Below are 21,552 nucleotides of genomic sequence, written 5' to 3' on the forward strand. Positions count from 1 at the left end.
ATATATATCCTGGTATGGCTGGGATGAATCCTTTCATTATTCATCTGCAATTGCCCTGCTACTGCTGCTGTTCCGTTCTCTCTCTCTCTCTCTTTCTTTTATAAATAAAAATGGAAACAGATTAATGACAAATGTTGACAGTGATTGCTTTTAAATAGCCATACCTGAACACAGACTATGGGAGAGAAGCAGTGGCACAGCAACATCAGAGGGTTGGAAAGACTAAGTAAGAGATGGGGAAAATAGAGGTACTTGTTCCATGTGGGCAAGTTGAGCAGCGGCCAGAGGAAAGGATCCTTCTGGTGGTGACAGCCTCAATTTACTTCCACAAGCAAGCTCTGGATTACCAGAGCTACGTATCCAAAATACTTAACTAACAACAGTCATTTCTGCTGTTAAAGAAAGTCTGGAGAGATGCTCGCAGTGACTCCACCCAGGATGAAACGGCAGTATGCAGAGGGACAGTTATACACAACAGACCTCAGCAACAAATAAATAGTACCTGATAATCCTGCTCATCCTACTCCACTCCTGGAGACCAGGGAACATCAAGGTCTCTGCAGTCCCTGAAGCCACCAGTATTTTAGGAATGAGGCTCAGACAGGCAAAGACAGTCTGTGACCAGTCAGGCCACATGTTAGCAGTTAGCCAGCACATTCCAGGGAGACAAACCATCCTCATGACATCCTTCTTTGTCCATTCCCACTGCATGAAGAAACATGCCAAGCTTTTTGCTCTAGTAGCATTCCAGGAAGCTAAGTTGATTATTACCAGCTCATGTTCCACTTCCTTAATGAAGAGAAGAGAAGAGAAGAGAAGAGAAGAGAAGAGAAGAGAAGAGAAGAGAAGAGAAGAGAAGAGAAGAGAAGAGAAGAGAAGAGAAGAGAAGAGAAGAGAAGAGAAGAGAAGAGAAGAGAAGAGAAGAGGAGGAGTGGCAGAAGTGGCCTTAGAAAAAGCAAAAAATGGCTCCCTTTATTTTTTATTTATTAACATACCCCTTGCAACCATTCTGAATAGGTGGGCTGTGGTGACATAGAGCTCTGAAGATGCTGTCTCCTGAAATATACAAATCCAGGCACATTTTCTCCTGAATGAGTTCTCTTTGAATTCTCTCTCACAGGTGCACGGGAGACTTAATCTCCAAAAGGGCCAACTCAGGATGCTTGGTGTTCCACACACCACAAAGCATTGCAAAGCAAGGCAGGAAGCTGCAGCACACACCTTAGTATTTAACCCAGATATTGCACCTTAGGCCTTCAAGGTGCTCTGTGAACCATACACAACAGAATCAGTCTCTTCTCCTCCATGGTAGGAACAGAGGCCATTTTCTTGTCTGTTACACATCTAATGCCCTTCAAGATGGCTAGGGATTCAGGTTATCTTCACTGCTTCCCTTCCTCTCACTTTTAATTTCTTCTTTCTCCTTTTCTACATACAGCCCAAGTTCTCCTATCATTTCTGCATGCCTCTCTACCCTTCTGGTCATCTCCAGCAATTGCAGTCTCCTGCCCTAGGTGCCACATGTATTACCCCAAACACCCAAATATACCAGTCAGCTAAAAGCACCCTCTGCCAAACCATTTCCATGGCCAGCTCATCTCCCTGCCTTCAATTACACCTTCTATCTAGCTCCTCATCCCCCTCAAAAAATCCAGCATCACACTTGAGCACGGAGATGCACAGAGAAGCATTGCCATTTACTTCGTGCCAGGCTCTCACTTAACTAAACCCATTTTCATTCTTCCCTCAGAACTGCTCCTGCTCTGTCTGTGCCAAGTCACCCCCATCCTTCTCAAAACACACTGTTACTTGGACTTCTTTCAACAGCAGCTAACGCAAGACATTACAGCACAGAAGCTTACAGCAACAACCAGTGCGTAAACAAAATCCAGATACATGAGAGAACACACTGTCAGCATTTAATAATGAACACTAATTGCAAATAGGGGGATGGAGTTCTCCATTCCTTTTCCCTCAGCAGCCAAAAGCCATCTGAGCCAAGAGATGCAGCCATTCACAAACCAGGATCTGCTAATCACTGAATGGACCTCGCTCAGGGGCTGACTGCCTGACCCAGGCCTGCTCAGTATCCATCTTACCCACTGAACAGCCTCTTGGAGCACTGTCATACAAATACAAGGGCCTTAGAGAAGCAAGTTCAAAAGCATTTTGGGCTTGCTGTGGATTTGCTCTGCAACCCTTGTGAAGTTCTAACATCTTGAAACACCTTGTTTATTGCCTTAAATCCCATCCCACCTACACCCTCAGGTTGCTCAGAGCCTGGTCCAGCATGGCCTTGGCTGTCTCCAGGGACAGTGCATCCACCACATCTTTGGGCAACCTGTTCCAGGCCTTCACTACTTTTATTGTAAAAAACAACTTCTTTACATCCAATCTAAATCTCTCCTGCTCTAATTTGAAACCATTTCTCCCTGTCCAATCACCACAGACCCTGCTGAACAGTCTATCCTCTTCTTTCTTATAACCCACCTTTAGATACTAACAGGCCGCCCCCAAGTCTCCCCAGCGCCTTCCTCTCCCCAGGCTGAACAGCCCCAGCTCTGTCAGCCTGTCCTCAAAGAGCTGTTCCATCCCTTGGATCATTTTTGTGACCCTTCTCTGGACACACACCAACAGGTCTGTGTTTCTCCTGTACTGAGAGCTCCACTGACTCCTTCAGGTAACATTCTCACTCACCAGAGAGGTTGGTTCTCATCATATGCATTTTCTTTCACGTTGCCCATCACCCATTAATCATTCTCAAAGAAGAGATCCACCAGGAAAACAATTGGGGTTCTCTAAAGCAGAGCAGCACTATCCAGCCACAGTCCCTTTTTAGGAAACATGCAGTTTTCTCATAGGAAATATCCTTTCTTACCTGAGCTGGAGATGGTGTGAAACCCCATCAGGAACACATGGGAGATGAGGAGCACATGGCTCTGGTGAGGCAGCTTAAAGTTCCTGCTAAAGCACCTCTCCCAACCTTGGACTGTACAGTCGCTGTAAGTTGCTGAATTCCTTGAGATCATGGAGTAGCAGCCACAAGTCTGCAAGCAACTGAGCCAAAGCAAAGTGGAGCTGCCTGCTGACCGAGTTCCCCTCCTGCCCAGGCAGCCCCTCCCCCAGGCCTGCTGCTGCCTCTGGCACTCCTCACTTGCACCAGCTGAGCCAATCAACTGATTACATCAGCAGAAAGCGAGGCTGGGTGATTTTTGTGTTTCGGGGTGGTTTTTTGCTGTTGCTGCTTGTTGTTTTCCTCTTGTAAGGAGGCTGATAATACTCAGAAGGGTGACCCCAAGGAGTGCCAGGTGAACAGCAGGATGTTACAGCCAGGCCTGGGAAGATGGGGTGGTAATGGCGGAAGACGGTTTCCTCTTTCAGCTGTGATGACCTGTTCACTTCATGGCAGCACACCTCACATTTCCCAAAAATACAACATCCCTAATATTACAGTCAGCTCTGAAGACTTTGCAAGATGTATTTGGACAAGAAAGACGCAGCAAAATGGAAGGTCAGCACCCTTCCAAGTTTCCATCTGCTGCAGGGTTTCAGCTCCCACAGACGTTCCAGGTGTCAGAAACCCTCTGAGTGCACTGCAGCTGAGCTTCCTGACCCAACCTGTCCAGTTGCATATGCAGTCCACACTACATGCTGCTGTAGTCCCCACTGTACTCCTTAGGCAGATTTTAACCTACACCACTCTGTTCCATCTCAGTCCCCCTCAGTATCCATCCCTCTCCTTAGGATTTGGGCCAGGTGTTGCAATTAAAGAGGACAGCCTCAAGAGAGTTACAGACTTTTGCCTTGCTTTGGGAACCCTTTTGTAGTTTCGATGTTTGTTGTTTTTCAAACAAGAACGCTGCTTTAACCATGAGATTTTAGCCTCACCAACACTAACCGGATTTGCACTCTAGGGAAAGACTGAAGATCTGTAGTCTACTGACCTTCATACTATATTGCAAAGTCCACCTTTCACTCAAGCTTATGTTTAATGAGATGACACAGAAAGCCTAAGTAATGAGATGTAGTATTCAAGTGGATATAAACTGCACAAGCAAAGGCCTTGTCCAACCTGTCTTTTTCCTCCCTACCCTACCCCTTGTACCTCACAGCTTCGCCCCTTTGCCCTTGTTCTGACTCTTTCCTGATCCTCCCATCAGGTGACAATTTGAATTTTAAAGCCATTTACACTCCAAAAGGGGCATAATCAGAATTTTATCCCATACTTTTCTGATGTGACTTTTTTATTATGACATCAAGTACTGACCCATAATAAGGATGTAAATGCCCACTTTAATATCTATTACCAGTATCTGCAGATGCATATAAAATTATAGTATCACCACATAACTACATATTAACCTCTTGAGCTCCATGACAGACAAACTCTCCAGGGAACACTGTATTCCAATTTTCATTTACTAGCAGTAGTTCGGTGACAAGCAGTAGAAGTTGCACTCGTCTGTACCCCAAAACTCAAGATACTTGTGAAATGACAGAGAATACTCACATTCTGAGTGCACCAGATCTGCTGCTTTCAGTTCCCAGCTTTTTGTGATAAGCATTTGATACCTTCCCATGAGCAAATACCACAGTTGCATTTAAGTATGTATACACAGGTGGGATATAGCTTACCCGAAAAGAATTTGTAGGTGTCAGCAGAGCTGCATCTCAGTCACACAGTAGTGCACAATTATTGCTTTTGAAGAGTAAGAATAAGGTGTACAGTATCATATCATGTCATTTTGAATGCTTCTGTAGCACAAAATATGCACTTCTGTTTAGGAAGAGCCCATTTAGCACAGACATGTAGGTGCAGTGTGTAAGCAAGGGTTAACACGGCCCACAGTGCTTTATAGCAATGATGAGGATACAACTGCAGCCACCTGCCCCATCTCAAATGGTTTTTGTGGAAACTCCAACATTCTGATTTCTGTCTTTCAGGTCAACAGCATCTGTTTATGTGAGAAATTGGGTATTCAGCTGCAAATAGAGCCTGTTAACCACATCTGACACAAGAATTCTAATACACGTTGGAGAAAGGTAGAGGGGGTTTTTCTTGGTTCAGTTGTTGTTTTTTGTTTTTTTAAATAAAAAGGAAAAGTGCTAATTTCTCTCCAAGATGGTTGGACTCAATGATCTTTAAGGTCTTTTCCAACCTGAGTGATTCTATGATTCTAAAAACACTGAGATTCAAAGGAGAAAACAGAACAAAATGGAGGACAGACAAAAGTCACTATGGTTCTTAATGCCTTTCTCCTTCTGATACAGTTCAGATAATTGACTCTGGTTCCAAAGGTGACCTTAGGGCCAAAAGATGCAGAACTTCTGAGAAGTTACTTTCTACCCACCTGGGCACTGACAGGCAGCCTATCATTCGTTAAATAACAGCTGGTTTTCTGCACTGCATAGTCATTGCTTTGGAGTTTAGGGAAGATAATCAGAAAGTGACACTTGAAATGTCCATGCAAGACATTAGCCAACAGTCATATTGGCCTACGGTGTTCAGGTAAAAGTATATGAAGAGTAACTGCTCAAGACCAAGTTTTCACCTACCTATTGCTCTTTCTCGAGTTGTAGTAGATGAGCTACTTCACAGCAGATCTGCCATACTATGCACTTGGGTTGCTCTTCCTTTACAATTCCTTTGAAGTCCAAGACCCAGAGAGAAAGCATATTTTTGGAAGCTAGAATATCCTGTAAAGAAATTCCAACACAAAGGGAATACATAGCAACAATCCCTAGTGTAAAAATAAATTTTATAGTTGTAAATATACATACATACACATGTATATCTGGATACAGACAGAAATAATAAAAATTGAAGAAATGAACTGTTATCCTAATTCATCCCTTTGTGTGTAACACTACAGAGTTAAATCAAATGAGCACACAGTTTATTTTCAATTGGAATCCAGCTTCACTGAGCATCAAACACACACCTCTGGGGAGGGGAAGGCCAAGAACTGGAGGAGATGGAGTCTTACACATTTACTGCTAAAGGCAGAAAAACAGATTTATTGTTATGAATGCAAGTGACCAACAGCCTTGGAGAAATACTTGTCTGTTGCCATCTCTATGATGCCTGAGAAGCGACAGACTCCAGCAATGAGCACAGTGTTCCTCAACTCATTGGTGTGTTGTGGCAGAATTTCCATAATCTCTGGGCACTCACAGCTGCCATGGAAGTTAGAAAAGATTATTTGAATCCACAAAAGGTTACCAGGTTCATTGGTAGCGCATCCTGGGCCTCCCAAATTCAGAGACAATTCCTAACTATTGTTTCAGTCGTTCACACATAAACTCTTCTGTAAAATAAGGGAGACAATAATATCCAAATTTCTAGCACATAAATAAATGCATTAACATTATATGTTATCATAGCAGGAGGTACCCTGAAGACACTAACAAGGAAATTACTTCTTCCCTCTTCTGGATGCTGTGCAGTGCATACAGCCTGAAGTGTCCAAATGAAGGAGAAAAAGCAAACCCACGCAGTTGTACAATGAGTGGACCAAAGCTGTCACACACTGATGGAGGCAGAAACCCAATAGGAAAGGGGAGAAGCCCCGACTTTTGCAACTGCTTGACTACACTGTACTGTTCATGCAGGGGGGCTGACTGTACTAGTGAGAGCAATGCTGTCCACCTGAATTATAGCCTGGTTTGTCTACATGTGTAAGCATGAATCGTTATTTTTTTTTCCTTTCTTTTGTTAAAGAATATACTTGCTTAAATATCTAAACAGATGGAAACCCAGGAAGTCAGTGTCTGAAGTCATGCAGCACTCTTACTGATGTGGGTAAGGAGAGTAGGAAATGCCACCTGTTCCAGGGTAGCCCCATGGCAGCCCCTCCACTGGCTAAGAGCAATGGCATCCCACGGACCCTGGAAACCTGCTCCTGTACTCCACATTCCCACTTCCTGCTGCATCCATGATATCCAAAAGAACCAGCAATGTAGCAAAGGTGCATGAAAGCTCCCCTTGTAGCTCACTTTCATAGGCTCCTTTTGTAGAGAAACTGGATAGCCAAGAAAGCAAGCGCATGATTTCTTTCATTCACCACACAGCATTAAGAGAATCTTCATCTCTGGCTTTCTCAAAACAGGAATGCAGATGTCCCCAGGGACAGGGGGAGACTGACTGAGTGAAGCCCACATGTTTGCAAAGCATAGAGTGAAGCACAATGAAGAAAACTCCTAAGGCAATGCCAGTGAACCTTTTAAGAAGTTCTCCAGCTCTTCAAATATGATGCTGTTTGAAAGGTGTTTTATACATTCCATGTGTTTTTGTCTTCCTAAGGGTAGCACCTCCCAAATAAAATGTGCATAAGCTCTCCCTCTTGTTCTCATCCTCAGGTATCTCCCTGTTGTTCCCTCGCCTGGATCGAATGAAATGAATGTCATTTAGCAGTATGAAACTCTGTATTTCTTTTCATTAAAAAACAACTATCAAGTATCCGCCATTACTGGAAAATTGCTTGACTTTAGTAGAGAACAAATCTTGCACTCCTGAATTTGAAATATCACTGAGAGGTGAGAAATCCTCCATAAGGACGTAGTTAGTCTACTTGTATTCATGTGTATTTTCATCAGGTGCAGATTCTCTGAGGTGCAAAAGTATGAAACAAGCATGATCTGAAAAACACCAGCAGTAGAATAAAGTCACCACTTTGATGGGACCCTACAGCCAGAGTCGCACTACTGAAGTTACCAGCAGCCCTTCAAATAACAAGTTACTGCCCCGTGCCTGTAAAACGAAGAGCATGTGACAAAAGGAAAAAACAAACAAAAAGTCAGCTTAAAAAAAGAAAAAGAACGGTTAATGTAGAAGGAGTTCTGCTTCATTCCTCACACAAGCATGCAAAGCTATCAATTTAGGGACGTGAATGCATGAAAGAGAAAATTCAAAGTCCACTGCTAATTTGATCTTTGAAGCTGCTGCTACCATGGTAAAATATAGTGATGTAAATCAGCCTTAAAAGGATGCTACTTTTGGCAAAATGAATAGATATCCATTAAAATATCAACTGAGACTGACCCACTCGTTTAAATGAAATCTTTTATGGGACTTGGCAAATCCAAAGCGGTGACTTGGAAGTGAAAGGATACTTAAGAAACTCTGGAATCATTTCAAGCTCCAAACAGGAAGCGTCACGATTGCCTAGACATGATATCATGGCAAACTAGGAAACAAACAAAAATTACTGAGCAAAGAATGGACGTGATGAGTTACCTCAAATCCTTCACCTGAGCTTGCAATTTGAGGGAAAAAAGCGTCATCAATTCCTACAGACTCTCAGGTTGCAGTCTATATTGAAGGGAACAGATATTAAGGTAGTTAAGGAAACAGACAAAGAAGCATAAAGATTATGAACCATTCCAATTCTGTAAATCTACTTTGATGTCACTGAACCTTTTCCCCCACTCTCAGCTCACTTTGTATCAGATACAACAAATCTTTCATATATTGATTTTATTTCCAGTTTCTATAATTGGAACACAGATTCTGCAAGGCCCTTTTCCAGATAATATATGTTTAAGACAAAAGAATACAAACAAGAAGCCTGTTTACATTACCCCCAAAACAGACTCCTAAGAATCCAGAATCCAATACTTACTATGCAGTTAAATCTTATGACCATGTAAAGCAGTTGTGACGTATACTGTGTGGCTCTTTAGAGTACAGCTGTTTGTGAACTACCTCCGAGTAAGCTGTCTGGGACAGAAGGAAGCTGAAACGAAACTGATGGTGCTTTGGCTGACTGTCTGGTATTGCTGGATTTGAAAGAAAATTCAAAGGCCTCACTGATGTGTGGGGGTTCTCAGGTCAGGCCAGAGCAGTCTCGATTTACTGCACTCTCACACAGCATTCTGGCCAATGACAAAAAAAAATATGCTAGCATGAGTCATTAACGTTACATCCAAGACTTGGGACGTGAATCATATAATCATAGAACAGTACGGGTTGGAAGGGACTTAACCACATAAGCAACAATTCAAATGTGGCACTATGTTACCACTGGGATATTACATCTATTTTGGAAAAAAGATAGCGTGATGTATTTGAAGGTTGCACTCTCTCTACAGGGTTACTGCTCCCTAACATTACACAAGAGATTCACAGAAAACAGTTTCCTGCAGGCACACCACATTCTCTCAGATGAGTGTGGCAGGGCTTTTCCATGGGAAGAAACCTTCCATCTTGTTCTTTTAGTATGATAGTGAAAGTTACCAGCCGTCACAGAGGCAAACCAGACAGACTAAGCTCTCAAATATACTGAATTATATGAACTTTTCATTCAATACTGCACTGTAACACAGCTAAAGGAAACACAATGAATTTTGGAATTCAAAAAAATGAAGACTATTCTTACTTTATAGGAGCTTATGTGTTGAAAAGCAGATATAAGAACTTCAGATTCAGGGTCAGCTGCAGGAATACGACTTCTATCACAGTTGTGGCACTGTTTGGGCAGCAAGGACTATGATATTTGGCTATGCAAATATATGAAGCATGAATTGCAAGAGGGAAGCAAGATTTCCTGCTTTTGTAGAGAATACACTAGAACTCAGTGCAGATGAATGTGGAATACTGGCAAAGTTCACAGGGGAAAGGAACTAAAAGGCTGAATGACAAGTTTTATACTGTGAAGCTTATGAAAAGTGACTGACAGTAAGTTAAGGGAATACAAGCACTTGTTGACTGCCAACAGATAGTTGTACACAACAAAGAAGATAGCTGTAAAGGAAGAACAGGACTTTTCAATCTTGCTGAAAAAAGCATAGCAAGAAAGAGTGTCAGGATGCTGATACAAAGTTTCTATCTTTCTGAGAGCAGACACTGGGGCTAACAGATTGTAAAGGGAGGAATCACAACTCATTTGTTATTAAGTAACCTCTATGCCTACAAGATTGGGCACTGTGAGAAACAGAATACCAAGCAGGACAGACCTTTGACCTGACCTAGTGCTTCTTCTCTTACGCTCTTCACCCCATTTTCTTCAGACTGCGATTAAAACAGAACAGCTCTGCAAAACCCTGATCATCCTCAGAGCACCGGCAGCTCTGCTTTAAGTCAACGAATACACCGGGTCACACATGCAGGGGTCAGCAATACTTTTTTGTGATTATTATTTGCAGGTATATATATTTTGCATCTTTCTTCAATATTACTGAATGTATCAGCCCATCTTTCAATTTTACCAGTTCTGTGAGGTGGTACAAGCAGTCTCTTTTCCAGTTATGCCAGCTGACACATTATTCTCAACACAGTGGAATCAGACCAACAGCCACGTTTGCACTTGAGATGGAATTTTACCTCCATCAAAGCTGGGAAGTGCATTTTGTCTCCACAAGTTGGTATACCTGACTGCGGGATAGACATGCATGGGTGCCCAGGCTTTAGTGACAGTTCAGTCTCATATGCCAGTGACACAGTTCACTTCCTTGAAGAACAAAATGCTTCGATGTAGTTAAGACACTCTGTTCTTTCTCTATGCTGAATTCTGTTCTTGCACTGGGTAAAAATTAATGGCCTCTGATAATTTTGCCTTCTTTACAGCAAGTAGTCACTTATGTTTTTTGCCCTAAGCAGCATTATCATATTTTCCCTGTATTTTATAGTACAAAACCAGAATGCCTCAATGCAAACACAAACAGGATTAGAATGCAGGAGACAAAGATACAACAATACAGTATTGCAGTGAGAACAGAAGTTTGTTCTCCCTTGACAGTCTCCTGTAAAGGGCTATTAAAATACATTTTCTGAACAAATGACAAATAGCAGGCTTTACTTTTGCTTTACTGAAACTGATCCTGAAGACATTAAAGCAAAGTCCTTGTCTGCTTGACACAATTCCTTCTCAGTTTACAGGCATATACATCGTAGCATCTTTCTTCAGCGCAGAGGGCAATTACAATAAAGAAGATTCTCAGTGACTGTTCTTCACCGATTTCCTTCTCATTCTCTGCCCACCTAGCAGCTGTCTGCAACATCCACCAAGTAACAGAGTGAGCTTCTACAGTCTGAAGGGCAGCACTAAGCATCTCAATATCATTACTCAGGAATGCTGGCAAGACACACCTCTGCGTAGTACAGTCATGAAGCTAATCTATCATTCAGTAGCACTAGTCCCAGCCCCTTATGAGCTTCTCTCCAACTACTGTTTCCTGCCTCCTTCACTCTTTACTATACCTTACCTTAAAATCATAAATTCAATCTTCAGTTTGCACCCCTGCGTTATCTACCAAACTGGAGCTTAAGCCTCACTAAAGCTCATAGGAGCTACAAGAAATGTGCAAAGAAGAACAACTAAATGTTCTCCTCCCAGCTCTGGCTTTCTCTTCCACTACATGTACACATTCTTGTACAAAAACAAAGCCCTCTTTGCATAATAATGTCATTATGAGCTGGTCTTTATCACTTTGCAAACCTGTAGCAATTGCGTGAGGTCCTCAATGACAGACGCAGGAAGTAGAATACATTATGCCACTTTATAAAAATGCAATGAAGAGGACCTGGGAATGACAGGCTACTCAGCCTTACCTCTGCCCCTCCGAAGTTTATTGAGCAAGTTCTGCAAGCCATTTCCAAGCATTCAAAGGACAAGAGGGTGGCTAGGAGAGGCAGTCGGACTTAATGAGGTATGAATCTGACTGCCTTCTAGAATGAAATGCCAGTGGAGGGCAGTGGATGCTGCTTGCATTGATTTCAGCAAACCTCCTGTTGCAGTTTCTCACAGCATCCTTATAAACTGTACTGGGGAGCTCTGCGTGCAGCCCATTAAGGCTGGTGAGAAACTGGCTGACCTGTCAGGCTCAAAGAATGACCGATGGTTTGGAGCCTACATGGTGTCAAGTTTTTGACGCATGCTTTTGCATGCCTCAAAAGACAATACTGGGATTGATGCTATTCTGTGTTTTCATGAGTGATGCAGAGAAAGAGACAGAACATAAGCTCAGCAATAACAGAAAAAGCATAATGGAGAAAGTTGCTAACATTCAAGAGAGTGGGGGGGGTACCTTCCAGAGGGACCTTGACAGATTGAATGAGTAAGCAGACAATAACCTCCTGAATCTCACCCCAAGGCAGGTAGAGGTTCTTGCATCTGGGACAAACTAGCCCCGTGTAAGACACTGGCTGAAGATCAACTGGAGAGGAAGACAGATCTGGAAATAACTGGGGAGTCCTGGTGGACAAGAAGTAGAATACAAGTGAGTACTGCAAAACAACACACTTGCTTCATTCATCTCAGAATGCTGCAAATATTGAAATCTGAATCAAGCTACTGAAGTATGACGATGAATTTAGATAAACACCCTGGAGTAATAAGATGGAACATGACATGTGATTCATTTAGGTTGTCTGCCAGTCAAGAGAATCAAATTTGATCAAGAGCCTGATCGACCTACAAATGGAGTCTAACACAGAAATACTAAAGAGAGGGTAGCTGCAAGAATTTGAGTCTCCCTTCACTTTCAGGAAGTTGCAGTGGCAGGAAACACAATTTATCAAGACAAGGCCTGCTAGAGCTGCTCTTCAGTAGTGCCAAAGGTACACGCAACCTTTAAAGGCAAGTAAGACCTCCTAGGGAGCTTACAGTCTAACTAAGGGCTTAACCAGATGAACAGTGCTACTGACCTCAATAGGAAAAGCTGATGATAATTTATCTCGCAGTGCCCCCAGAGAAATATCATGTCAAGTCTGGTGTCTCTCCCAAGAGTGAGAGAAAGGCTGTTAATTCCCTAAAACCCCATAACAACTCTCATAAAAGTTTTAAAATTGTCCTTAGATTACAGGAAAAACAGAACTACTCCAAACAATCCTTGGAATAGATCATACACTATCAGAATAGTTGTAAAAAGGGGGAGCACAAAAGACCACCATTTAAAATTCCAACTAAATTGAAACAGGAGTGTGTCTGTTGAATAGACTCAAATCAAGTGAAGTTTTGGAAGGTCGTTCTTCAGATAAAAGCCTCTCTCAATTGCACATATGCTCTTTTAGGGAGATCACTCCTTGTCACTAAACTGCCTGCAGGTTAGGAAACAAGGTTCCCAAAACTAAAATTCATCTGCACACTGTAACAAGAAGGTGATGACCACCTTTGCCTTGAATGTGCTTATGAATCCTACATAGACAAGAGTTTCAGTTCCAGACTACAGGCCCTCCTAGTGCTGAGACCTCTTCCACTGACTCCCAAGCACCACTGAACCAAGTGTTTAAAATACAAAAGTAAGACAATCCAGTAACTACTTTAAAGCAGGAGTACTCCTTTCTCCACAAAACCCCCACAGCCTGTCTCATAATCTGAACTGACCCCTGTACTTCTTTAGCAAGATAAAAGGGCTTTTCTTGATCTAAATAGTTCTAAAATGTACCACTAACAACAACAAAAATGTTTTGAGAGGGATTTGCATGGACAGATCTGACAGTTTGCTTGGGCTGCGAAATGTAAATCCAATCTGGATCTCTCCCCAAGAATAAGCAGGTATTAGGGGATCAGAGATAGGCAGCATGTCTGTAACATAACTGTATTTGTCAATCTGCATTTAGATGGAGCCATTCCATATTTGTTTTGTATACATTATGAGCATTTAACATTTTAATACATAATTAAATATAAAATACCATCATATAGCCTTGCTATCAAATATGTCCCTCAGCTACTGATTTATAAAACAGAGGTAAACACTGCAAAACAATTAAAACCACTGCAAAAAGAGTAAAAACAGTTCTAAGTGCACTTCCATATTCATTATGAATTTTAAAAGCTTTAACAGTCCTGTCTGAAAGCTCCACCCAGTGAGGAAAGTAAAAACAATGGTATGCATACAAATATATTCTGTTGTTAAAGGACTTAAGAACCCGTGAGGTCACCGGTCCCTTGACACATGCTATGCAGGTATATATGCTAAAAATGAACTCCAAAATATGCTGCAAATAGCATAATTAAAGTGTAATATGATCAAGAATACAAGAAAAGTAGGGAGAAATCACTACCCAGATATACTGCAACATAGAAGGTAACAGAACAAAGTGGAAGCATTACATAGAGAACAGAATTTCTTCTGAGTATGCTTCAGAGTAAAGTACAATCATCAGCAGGTGGAGACACCTCCAGCAGACAGAGCAGACAATACTTTTTGAAGGGAGCGAGAGACTTTAAATGTTTTTTCATTCAGCTATCTGTTAACTTCAGTGGAAATGTGCTGGGAAATGCTGACAATCAGTTTTGAAGTTAAACACTGAGAAACAGAAGTTTGGTACATCCTCTAATGTACTTCAGGCGTGTCAGAGGTCCAAGTTCCTTTCCGTGACATCAGTTTGCACATTTATGTCCAACTGGTTCTTCCAAGTCCTTGGAAGATTTAGAAAAGAACATGCAATACACAAACAAGACGGAAGACATTTAGAACAAGAGAGAAAAAAAGGTCTAAGGGACCATGCTGCTAATGGGCCAATGGCAATTTCTGAATTGGCATGCACTGTACTTGTCTCATTAGAAGGAATATGGCTCAAGTTCATACACACGGCCTGAAAACATTCTGCAAACACAGAATTCTGCTTACACATTTCAACTCGCTATCATTCTAATTACCCAGCCAAGAAATCCTCCTGGCCTAGAAGAAAGCAGGGGGTGACTTTTGACTCCTTGAGCAGCAGCGGGAACTTTCAGCCAGAAAATGCTAAATGCAGCAAATAAGCACAAAGTGAACAAAGATCCAAGATCTGAAACCCAAAAGATTCTGTACACAATCCAGCATGTATGACTTGGCATCAGGTAAGGAGATGAATGCATAATAAATACAGCAATAGCAAGAACATTTTAAACAGTCACTGCAGTCCCAACACTTGTTACCTGTTTTTAAACACAGATTCTGTCTGGATAATGGCGCACATCACACGCCAATACTGAGGAATCTCCATCGCCAAACAAGATGTTTGGTGGAGACATACACCAGAGTCAAACACGTCCAAAATCCAGCAAGCTTTTACAGCTGCAGTGCTTCCTTTTGGCTGTATCCAGGGCTCTTCTCTGGCGGCATTTTAAAAAAGTTAGTGGAGGCAGCAATTGTGGCTTTCTCAGCTGCTGGTATTTTCCCTGTCCATTCAAGGTTCTGGGATCTTGGGGACGGCGGTGTTGCTGGTAGGTCTGACTCTGCAGCATCCACGTGCACAGATAAAGTTGCTGGAATATAAAATTGCAGAAAAGGGGGAACAGAGAAAGAGAACAGGAAAAGGAAATTAAAAAATGTTAGAACGAGCGACTTCGTGGCAAACTCCTCATATACTTCAATACTTATATATACGAGGGTTTTATTTATTGAGTTCCTGCCAGTTCTGCTCTCTCCAGGTTCTTTGCAATATGAATGCTTGATGGCATTAGCATCGTTGCCCTGATGATTTCCACATTCCGAACTTTAAGTTCCATCTGTCAAAGTTCCTACTGAAAATCAAGAATTTCAAAGTCTCTGAAATATCGTCCATTTCCAGATTGCAAAGTTCACTTAAAGAAGAAAACAGAGCTCACTGGTGCTGACAATACCATGAACCTCCACGTATATTCAATATGGTGAACCAGACTATGAGAGCAAGAAGTTGCCTGCTATGCTAGGTTGGAATCCATTCTTGTTTTCTCAACACGACCACTGGTTCAAAATGGAACAAGATACAATTAGCAGGGAAGATCTGCAGATCCACAGCTCAACTGAACAGTAACCCAAATTTCTCGAATGATTTTAAGAAACCTGGAGATATGACAGTTTACTGCCATTCTCAGTATCCTGAATCGCAAGCAGAACAGAAGAAGATAAAAACAAGAAATTGCCAGAAGAGTCTTTTGGGCAACCACGGGTTTTTTTGAACAAGTAACTGCTTCAGTACCCAGTACGTCACTTTTGCCTTGTATTCTCCCAACAGATAATAACTGTTTGTGTACTTCCCGTACAAGTTGACTCTGCTGTTCTGTAGTGGATGAATGATAAAAAGGCCACAGCAAGCCTCAACTAGAAGACTGACTGCTTTAAAATTTACATAAAAAGTTAGTAGTGATGGCTGCGGCTTGTGGTTAATGCACTCAGTAGACCTGGAATCCAACATTCTTGGCCATCTAAAACAGTGAGTCATTCACACGCATCTACAACAACACAGCTGATAACAATACAAGGCACATTTTACTTTGAGCCTTTTGATCTTTGTCTGGACGCCAGAGGAAATATGCAGAAAAAAACAGTAACAAAACAAGTTAAAAACCCTTAAACTATTAATTACCACCAACACCACACAGAGGACCCTCACTAGCAGTCTCCCCACCTGTGGCTTCTCATCATGAGGTACCACCACACTATGACTAAGATTAAATGTATTAGCATTCACAAGAAACTGAGAGGCAAGAAATCACTGAATGGCCACTGCTCAGACTGTTCTGTGATAAGCAGTTTCAGAAGCTGCTGACACCTTTTAAAACTTTGATGTGTATTTATTTTACAAGTATGAATGCATACAAAGAGAAACAAAGGCTACTTATGAAGATTTTTCATCCAGACTCATCACTGCGGTGCCTGAATAAAATGTTGGTTACCATGTGCACTGCTACATGTATAGGTGCCTAAAGCACATAACCACAAACACATCAACATAAAGTTGGACAGTTGTTCACCACGTGTTTCATGACCATGTACATTTGTGGTCTACTCTAACAAAGGAAAGACAGACACAACAACCTTCCTGAGATCCCTTTCAGACTAGAGAATAATTACAATAAGGAAATACACACTACTTCTCAGACCACTATGCCACTGAGGAAATCACACCAAAAACATATCACAATGGAGCCTAGCAGAACACAAGGACACCATCAGTGAATTCTGATGGCCCTAGTAGTAGATCATTGAAAGTTTGAAGGACTTTTATCACCACAGGCTTTCCTTCTCTCTAGGCACTGGCTTTTGGTCCCTGAATTAGACAAGCTTTTGATCTGATCTAGTACAGCCAATGTTTCTGCAGATTCCCTTATCCTTTAGCCAAATTACCCCAGTTAGACTTTTGATCTTACCTTGTTAAAGCCTTATGCATTAGGAGTCACACACACAAGTATCACGCAGCACAGAAAGCACTAACTTTCATCTCCAGTTTCTCTCAACACTCACACAACTCATTTTTTATATTAATTGTCATTTCCTGAAAAGCAAATGAATTTTCTGCCCATTTTTTCTTTTGTCTCACCACAAAGGTCTTCTCCTAAAATGCTATTTTTCAGCAAGTCAGTTGTGATATTCAGGCTAGTTAACCTCAAACTGTGGCAAGTAATGGAATTTTAACACTACAATGATAAAGACTGTGGTATTTCTGCTATGGTAGAATGTCCTTTGACATTCATATAGAAGTCTCTAACAAAACATAACTACAAACCCTTAAGTATTGTCAGAAAAACATGTGAGAAGACAACAGAATAAACTTAGTTTGCTTGGGTCTCAAATAAACATATCTTTAGCTCCTTTCTCTCATTCCTGCAACTAGAAAGAAGCCGGCATCCACATCCCATATTCCTTTTATTAGCATCTTCTGATTTCAGCCAAATTCAACTCAAAACTTTCAGTGGATGACTGTGGCGGGGGAGGTGACAGGGGAAGATTTGTAGCTGCATGTTTAAGAAAGAAGCTAAATTCATCACAATGACAGGGGAGAGTGTTGGCAGAGATTTGAGCTATTTATTCTTTTAGGAAAATCCTATAAAGAATGACACGAGGAAGCCTCTATCTGCAGTCTTGTTCATCACAGTGGTGAGGAGTCCGATAACAGATGTATGCAGTAGCGTGATTTAGTGCCGGGAGCTGGCCCCTGATGTGTATTAATACAGCAGCAAAGCGGAACGAGCCCCTCTTCATCACTCATCTCTATAAAAGAGGTGGAATCTGAGATGGCCCGATGTTCGGCAGAGCAAGCCCATTTGTTCTGCTGACTGATGGAGCCAGCTCAGGCTGTGTCCTTCACCTCCATGGGGCACTCAGGTTGCAAAAAAGGAGATCACTGAAGCAGGACCTGGTCAACAAGTGAGACGAGCACAGTTGGACTCTGCTAAGAAACGATTTAAAAGTGAAGAAATCCAGCACTGTATTTCTGCAGCGGCAGGCATGGGCCTGCATTTTGATTCACCCGTGTTCCATCTTTTGCAAAAGGAATAAGGCACCACAAACAGAAAGAGCCTCTGCAGGGAGAAAACGAGGCTGCCCTGATTCCTCAGGGACAGGGGAATTCAGCATATGACATCTATGCAGTGATGCGTAGGTGTACACAAGGCAAAAAAAACTACATCTGTCCCACCAACATCCAGCAAGCATAAGTTGCTTCAGTTAATTCTGCATTACTGCAGAGAATTCTGTGTTATTTCTTTGGGCATTAATAATTCTGCAGTCAGAGCATGGAAATAATATCAAGTTTCAGACAGTTCCAAGTTATATGCCCAGGCTGTGCTCCAGCTGCAACTGAGAGACTGCTGTAGAAAGTCAGCAAGGATGCAGCTTCAGTTACCCAATCACAGAAGCTTCTTTCTGCAAGTACTGTAGAAAAGCCTGTCCATCTGTTAACGTTGCTGGAGATGTTTCTAATCAGGTTCGAAGGCAGAGATCTTTGCCATTTCTGACCATATAAGATCTTGCAGCAGTTTTCTCTCCATGCTCAACACAAGCATCTTGTCCAGATTCCACAGCTACACTCTCCTTCCTTAAGTTCTAACACTTTGTTTTCTCCCACTCCTCCCTGACAGACTATCAGACCTCTGTGCTATTTTCCACTGCTGAGTTCCAGTCCAGATGTAGATTCAGTTCCATGAAAAATGTTCATTATGCACTTTGTCAAATCAAATACAACTTACGTAATATTTTGAAAGATACAGGTATAGAAATAGAAGCTCTGCTATAGAATGTAAGCAGCAACGCAGCACAGAAATTACACTCTGAAGTAAAAAGTAGACAGACAAGTAACAGTATCTCATCATAATGAGACATCAGCATTCATGCCAAGAAAACCTACTATACCAAGAACTACAATTCTGCGGCTACCAATACACAACTTTACAAATCCTTTCACTGTACAAGTCTGAATGCCCTACTACAGGATACTCAAAAGCTAGAAAAGGACATCCTACATAAACGGTCAATAAAATTAATGCTTTCATTGAGCAACAGATTATTAATTTACAGGTAAACTTCTTTTATAACACAGAACCTTTCAGACATTCTCCAATCCAGATCTCTGGCCTGGAAAGATGGCACAACTTTCCTCCCTGTTCCATTATTCTATTTGCTATCCACCTGACCTACAAAGAAACCCACGAAACCTCATTCCTCCTATTAATCACTAGTTCCTTTGGCCTTTATGGTTTTCACGTCACCATTTTTCCAATCAGCTCAACCAGCTCTTTGTTACTGGATTGTACAGTGTCTGAATGAGCTCGCTGGGAGGACACTGGCCATTTAGTAGCAGGAAAAATGCTACAAGTGATAAAGAATTCTCCTAAAACCCTCTGTGTTCTGCAGATTCACGCTTTCTCAGATTCTGAAATGATGAATAAACCATTTTTAACCACTACAACCTCAGACTAAGAAAAGTGACTGTTTCAAGCTACAGCAGTAGGACAGCTCTAAGAGAATACAGCTCTTCTCACTGAGTGACCACACAAAAATTGCCTGACTTCTCCTCCTCCTGCAAAGTGCCTTGAGGCACCCTGAAAAAGGGCACCAAAGCCACCAGCGGATGTCAACCCAAAAGCAGAGGAACACACTCCTGCAAGCTGATCATCATCTGCTGCACAATTTAGGCACTGCAGAAAGAACACCTTTTGACAAAACAGATTATTAGCTACCACACAGCGAAGCACTAAGTTCTGCTAGCTTAACACAACTGCATCATCAGATCTGTTTATTGGGCAGCTTTTCACGCTACGCAAAAACCACACGACGTTTTCTCACAAGCTGCCTTTCTCTCACATTTTTTTAGTTTCAAACTGAGGTAATGCTGTTTTCCACTACTCTGCCTCTGGCACTCTGCCCAAGAGGGACACGACTTTAGAAATGCTGACACACACAGAAATCCAGGCTACCTGGTGTTGGGCTGGACATGGAGGCTGCAGCTGGCTTTCGTTTCCTCTTGATGTCCCTTGAGCACGGTGGTCCCAGGTGTACATTTGCTTGCCTACAGAGAAATTAAAACAGCAAATTAAACTCTGTTCCAGTGTCACCTTCCCACAAGATTCTGGCCGATCATCTTCAGCCTTTCTCTGCATCGGTCTCTTAACCAGCAACCAAAGTGAATCACAAGGCTCTCAGGGAAGTTTCCCCTCACACATTTTGTTACCATACCATTACGCTTCCGTTTCTTTAAGAGTGCACACCCATAAACTGAACACAATAATTATTATTTCCTAGCATTTAAAGGATACGGTATTGTAATCCCTTTCAAATAACTCTCGCATAAGTAAAGACGTGCTCAAGCAGCAACAATATGGCACATCCTATCATTATTTCTGCATGAGTTTAAAAAAACGCCTGCAAAACTGCCTGGAAGAAGAAATGATTTTGCTCACTTACTCAGAAATTATTTTACTACATATGCATATTTAGAGCTATAGAGTACATCCTGGGGTGTCCAAATGACTACAAAAGTAAGTTCATAAATTTAGCTACAAACTGAAAACTGTTGTGTGCATTTTCAAAATGAAAATTTCCTTATAGATAATGCAATGGAAACAGCTGAATCTGGCTGACAATGTTATAGACTTTCTACACCTGAAACAGAGTGGAAAGGCAAAAACTGTCCCAGCCATACCAGTGTTAAGCCTACTGATGACCATTCCAGTCAAAGCTTTAGTCAGTTAAGAAGAAATCTGCCTCATTAGGAAAGGCTCAGAAAGAGCCTTCCTCTGAGATCTACACATAGGAAGAAATGAAGATTCATACAGAAAAAGACAGTCTGGAATAGGAAAAAAAAACACCAGAGCAGAGCACCTTAACTACAATCCATAATGAATACAAATGCTTACAGTGATGTTAGGTTCAAATCCCTTCTTTGTCTGTGATAACAATTATTTTTTGGCAAGTTGTTTGGTTTCTCTCTGCACTGGAAAAATGCAGAACTACAGAGTAAATAAGAAGCAGTGAGGAGTGCGAGGTGCTTACCCTGCATAAAGATTGGAACCATGCATATTTTGACAAATTATTGATGATATCCTTCCATGTCTTTAAAACCTGCAATTTTTATTCCTTTGTTCCAGAATGTTTATCCAAGTGCTGGAAACTTTCTCCAGTTGTTTGTTTTTTTTTTTAACAAGATAACAAGAGGCAAAGATCACAGCTTCATATTTCCATGCCAAATTCTACTTCAAAAAGGTATATTTGTAATAAAGACAATTTAGGAAGCTGACTTTATGCAACTGTGAAGTTTGCTGCTGCAGTTACACAGAACGCTGTACGGAACAGTGCAGGGAGCACATGAAAAATCCACGTACAAGTCAAACTTAATTGTTTGAATGCTACTGGGTTTACATACTT

General features: G+C 41.7%; 2 protein-coding genes across 3 annotated transcripts in view; both read right to left on the minus strand.

The window, feature by feature from the left end:
- Positions 1-3,063, minus strand: part of ESRRB (estrogen related receptor beta) — a 153,737-nt gene extending 150,674 nt beyond the window's left edge. The window contains exon 1 of the mRNA XM_072338272.1: positions 2,879-3,063. The gene's annotated coding sequence lies outside the window, so the exon portion shown is untranslated. The remainder of the gene's footprint in view (positions 1-2,878) is intronic.
- A 5,419-nt stretch (positions 3,064-8,482) lies between these two features.
- Positions 8,483-21,552, minus strand: part of GPATCH2L (G-patch domain containing 2 like) — a 39,871-nt gene continuing 26,801 nt past the window's right edge. Inside the window, exons 9-10 of one of the 2 annotated variants that reach the window (XM_072337977.1) lie at positions 20,106-20,197; positions 8,483-15,194 (exon numbers count right to left, since the gene is read on the minus strand). In XM_072337977.1, the coding sequence (XP_072194078.1) occupies positions 14,998-15,194; positions 20,106-20,197 (289 nt within the window). In that variant the 3' untranslated portion in view covers positions 8,483-14,997. The remainder of the gene's footprint in view (positions 15,195-20,105; positions 20,198-21,552) is intronic. The other variant, XM_072337978.1, reaches the window with a different exon arrangement.

The sequence above is a fragment of the Excalfactoria chinensis genome, chromosome 5, assembly GCF_039878825.1.
Source record: "Excalfactoria chinensis isolate bCotChi1 chromosome 5, bCotChi1.hap2, whole genome shotgun sequence".
Lineage (NCBI taxonomy): Eukaryota > Metazoa > Chordata > Aves > Galliformes > Phasianidae > Excalfactoria > Excalfactoria chinensis.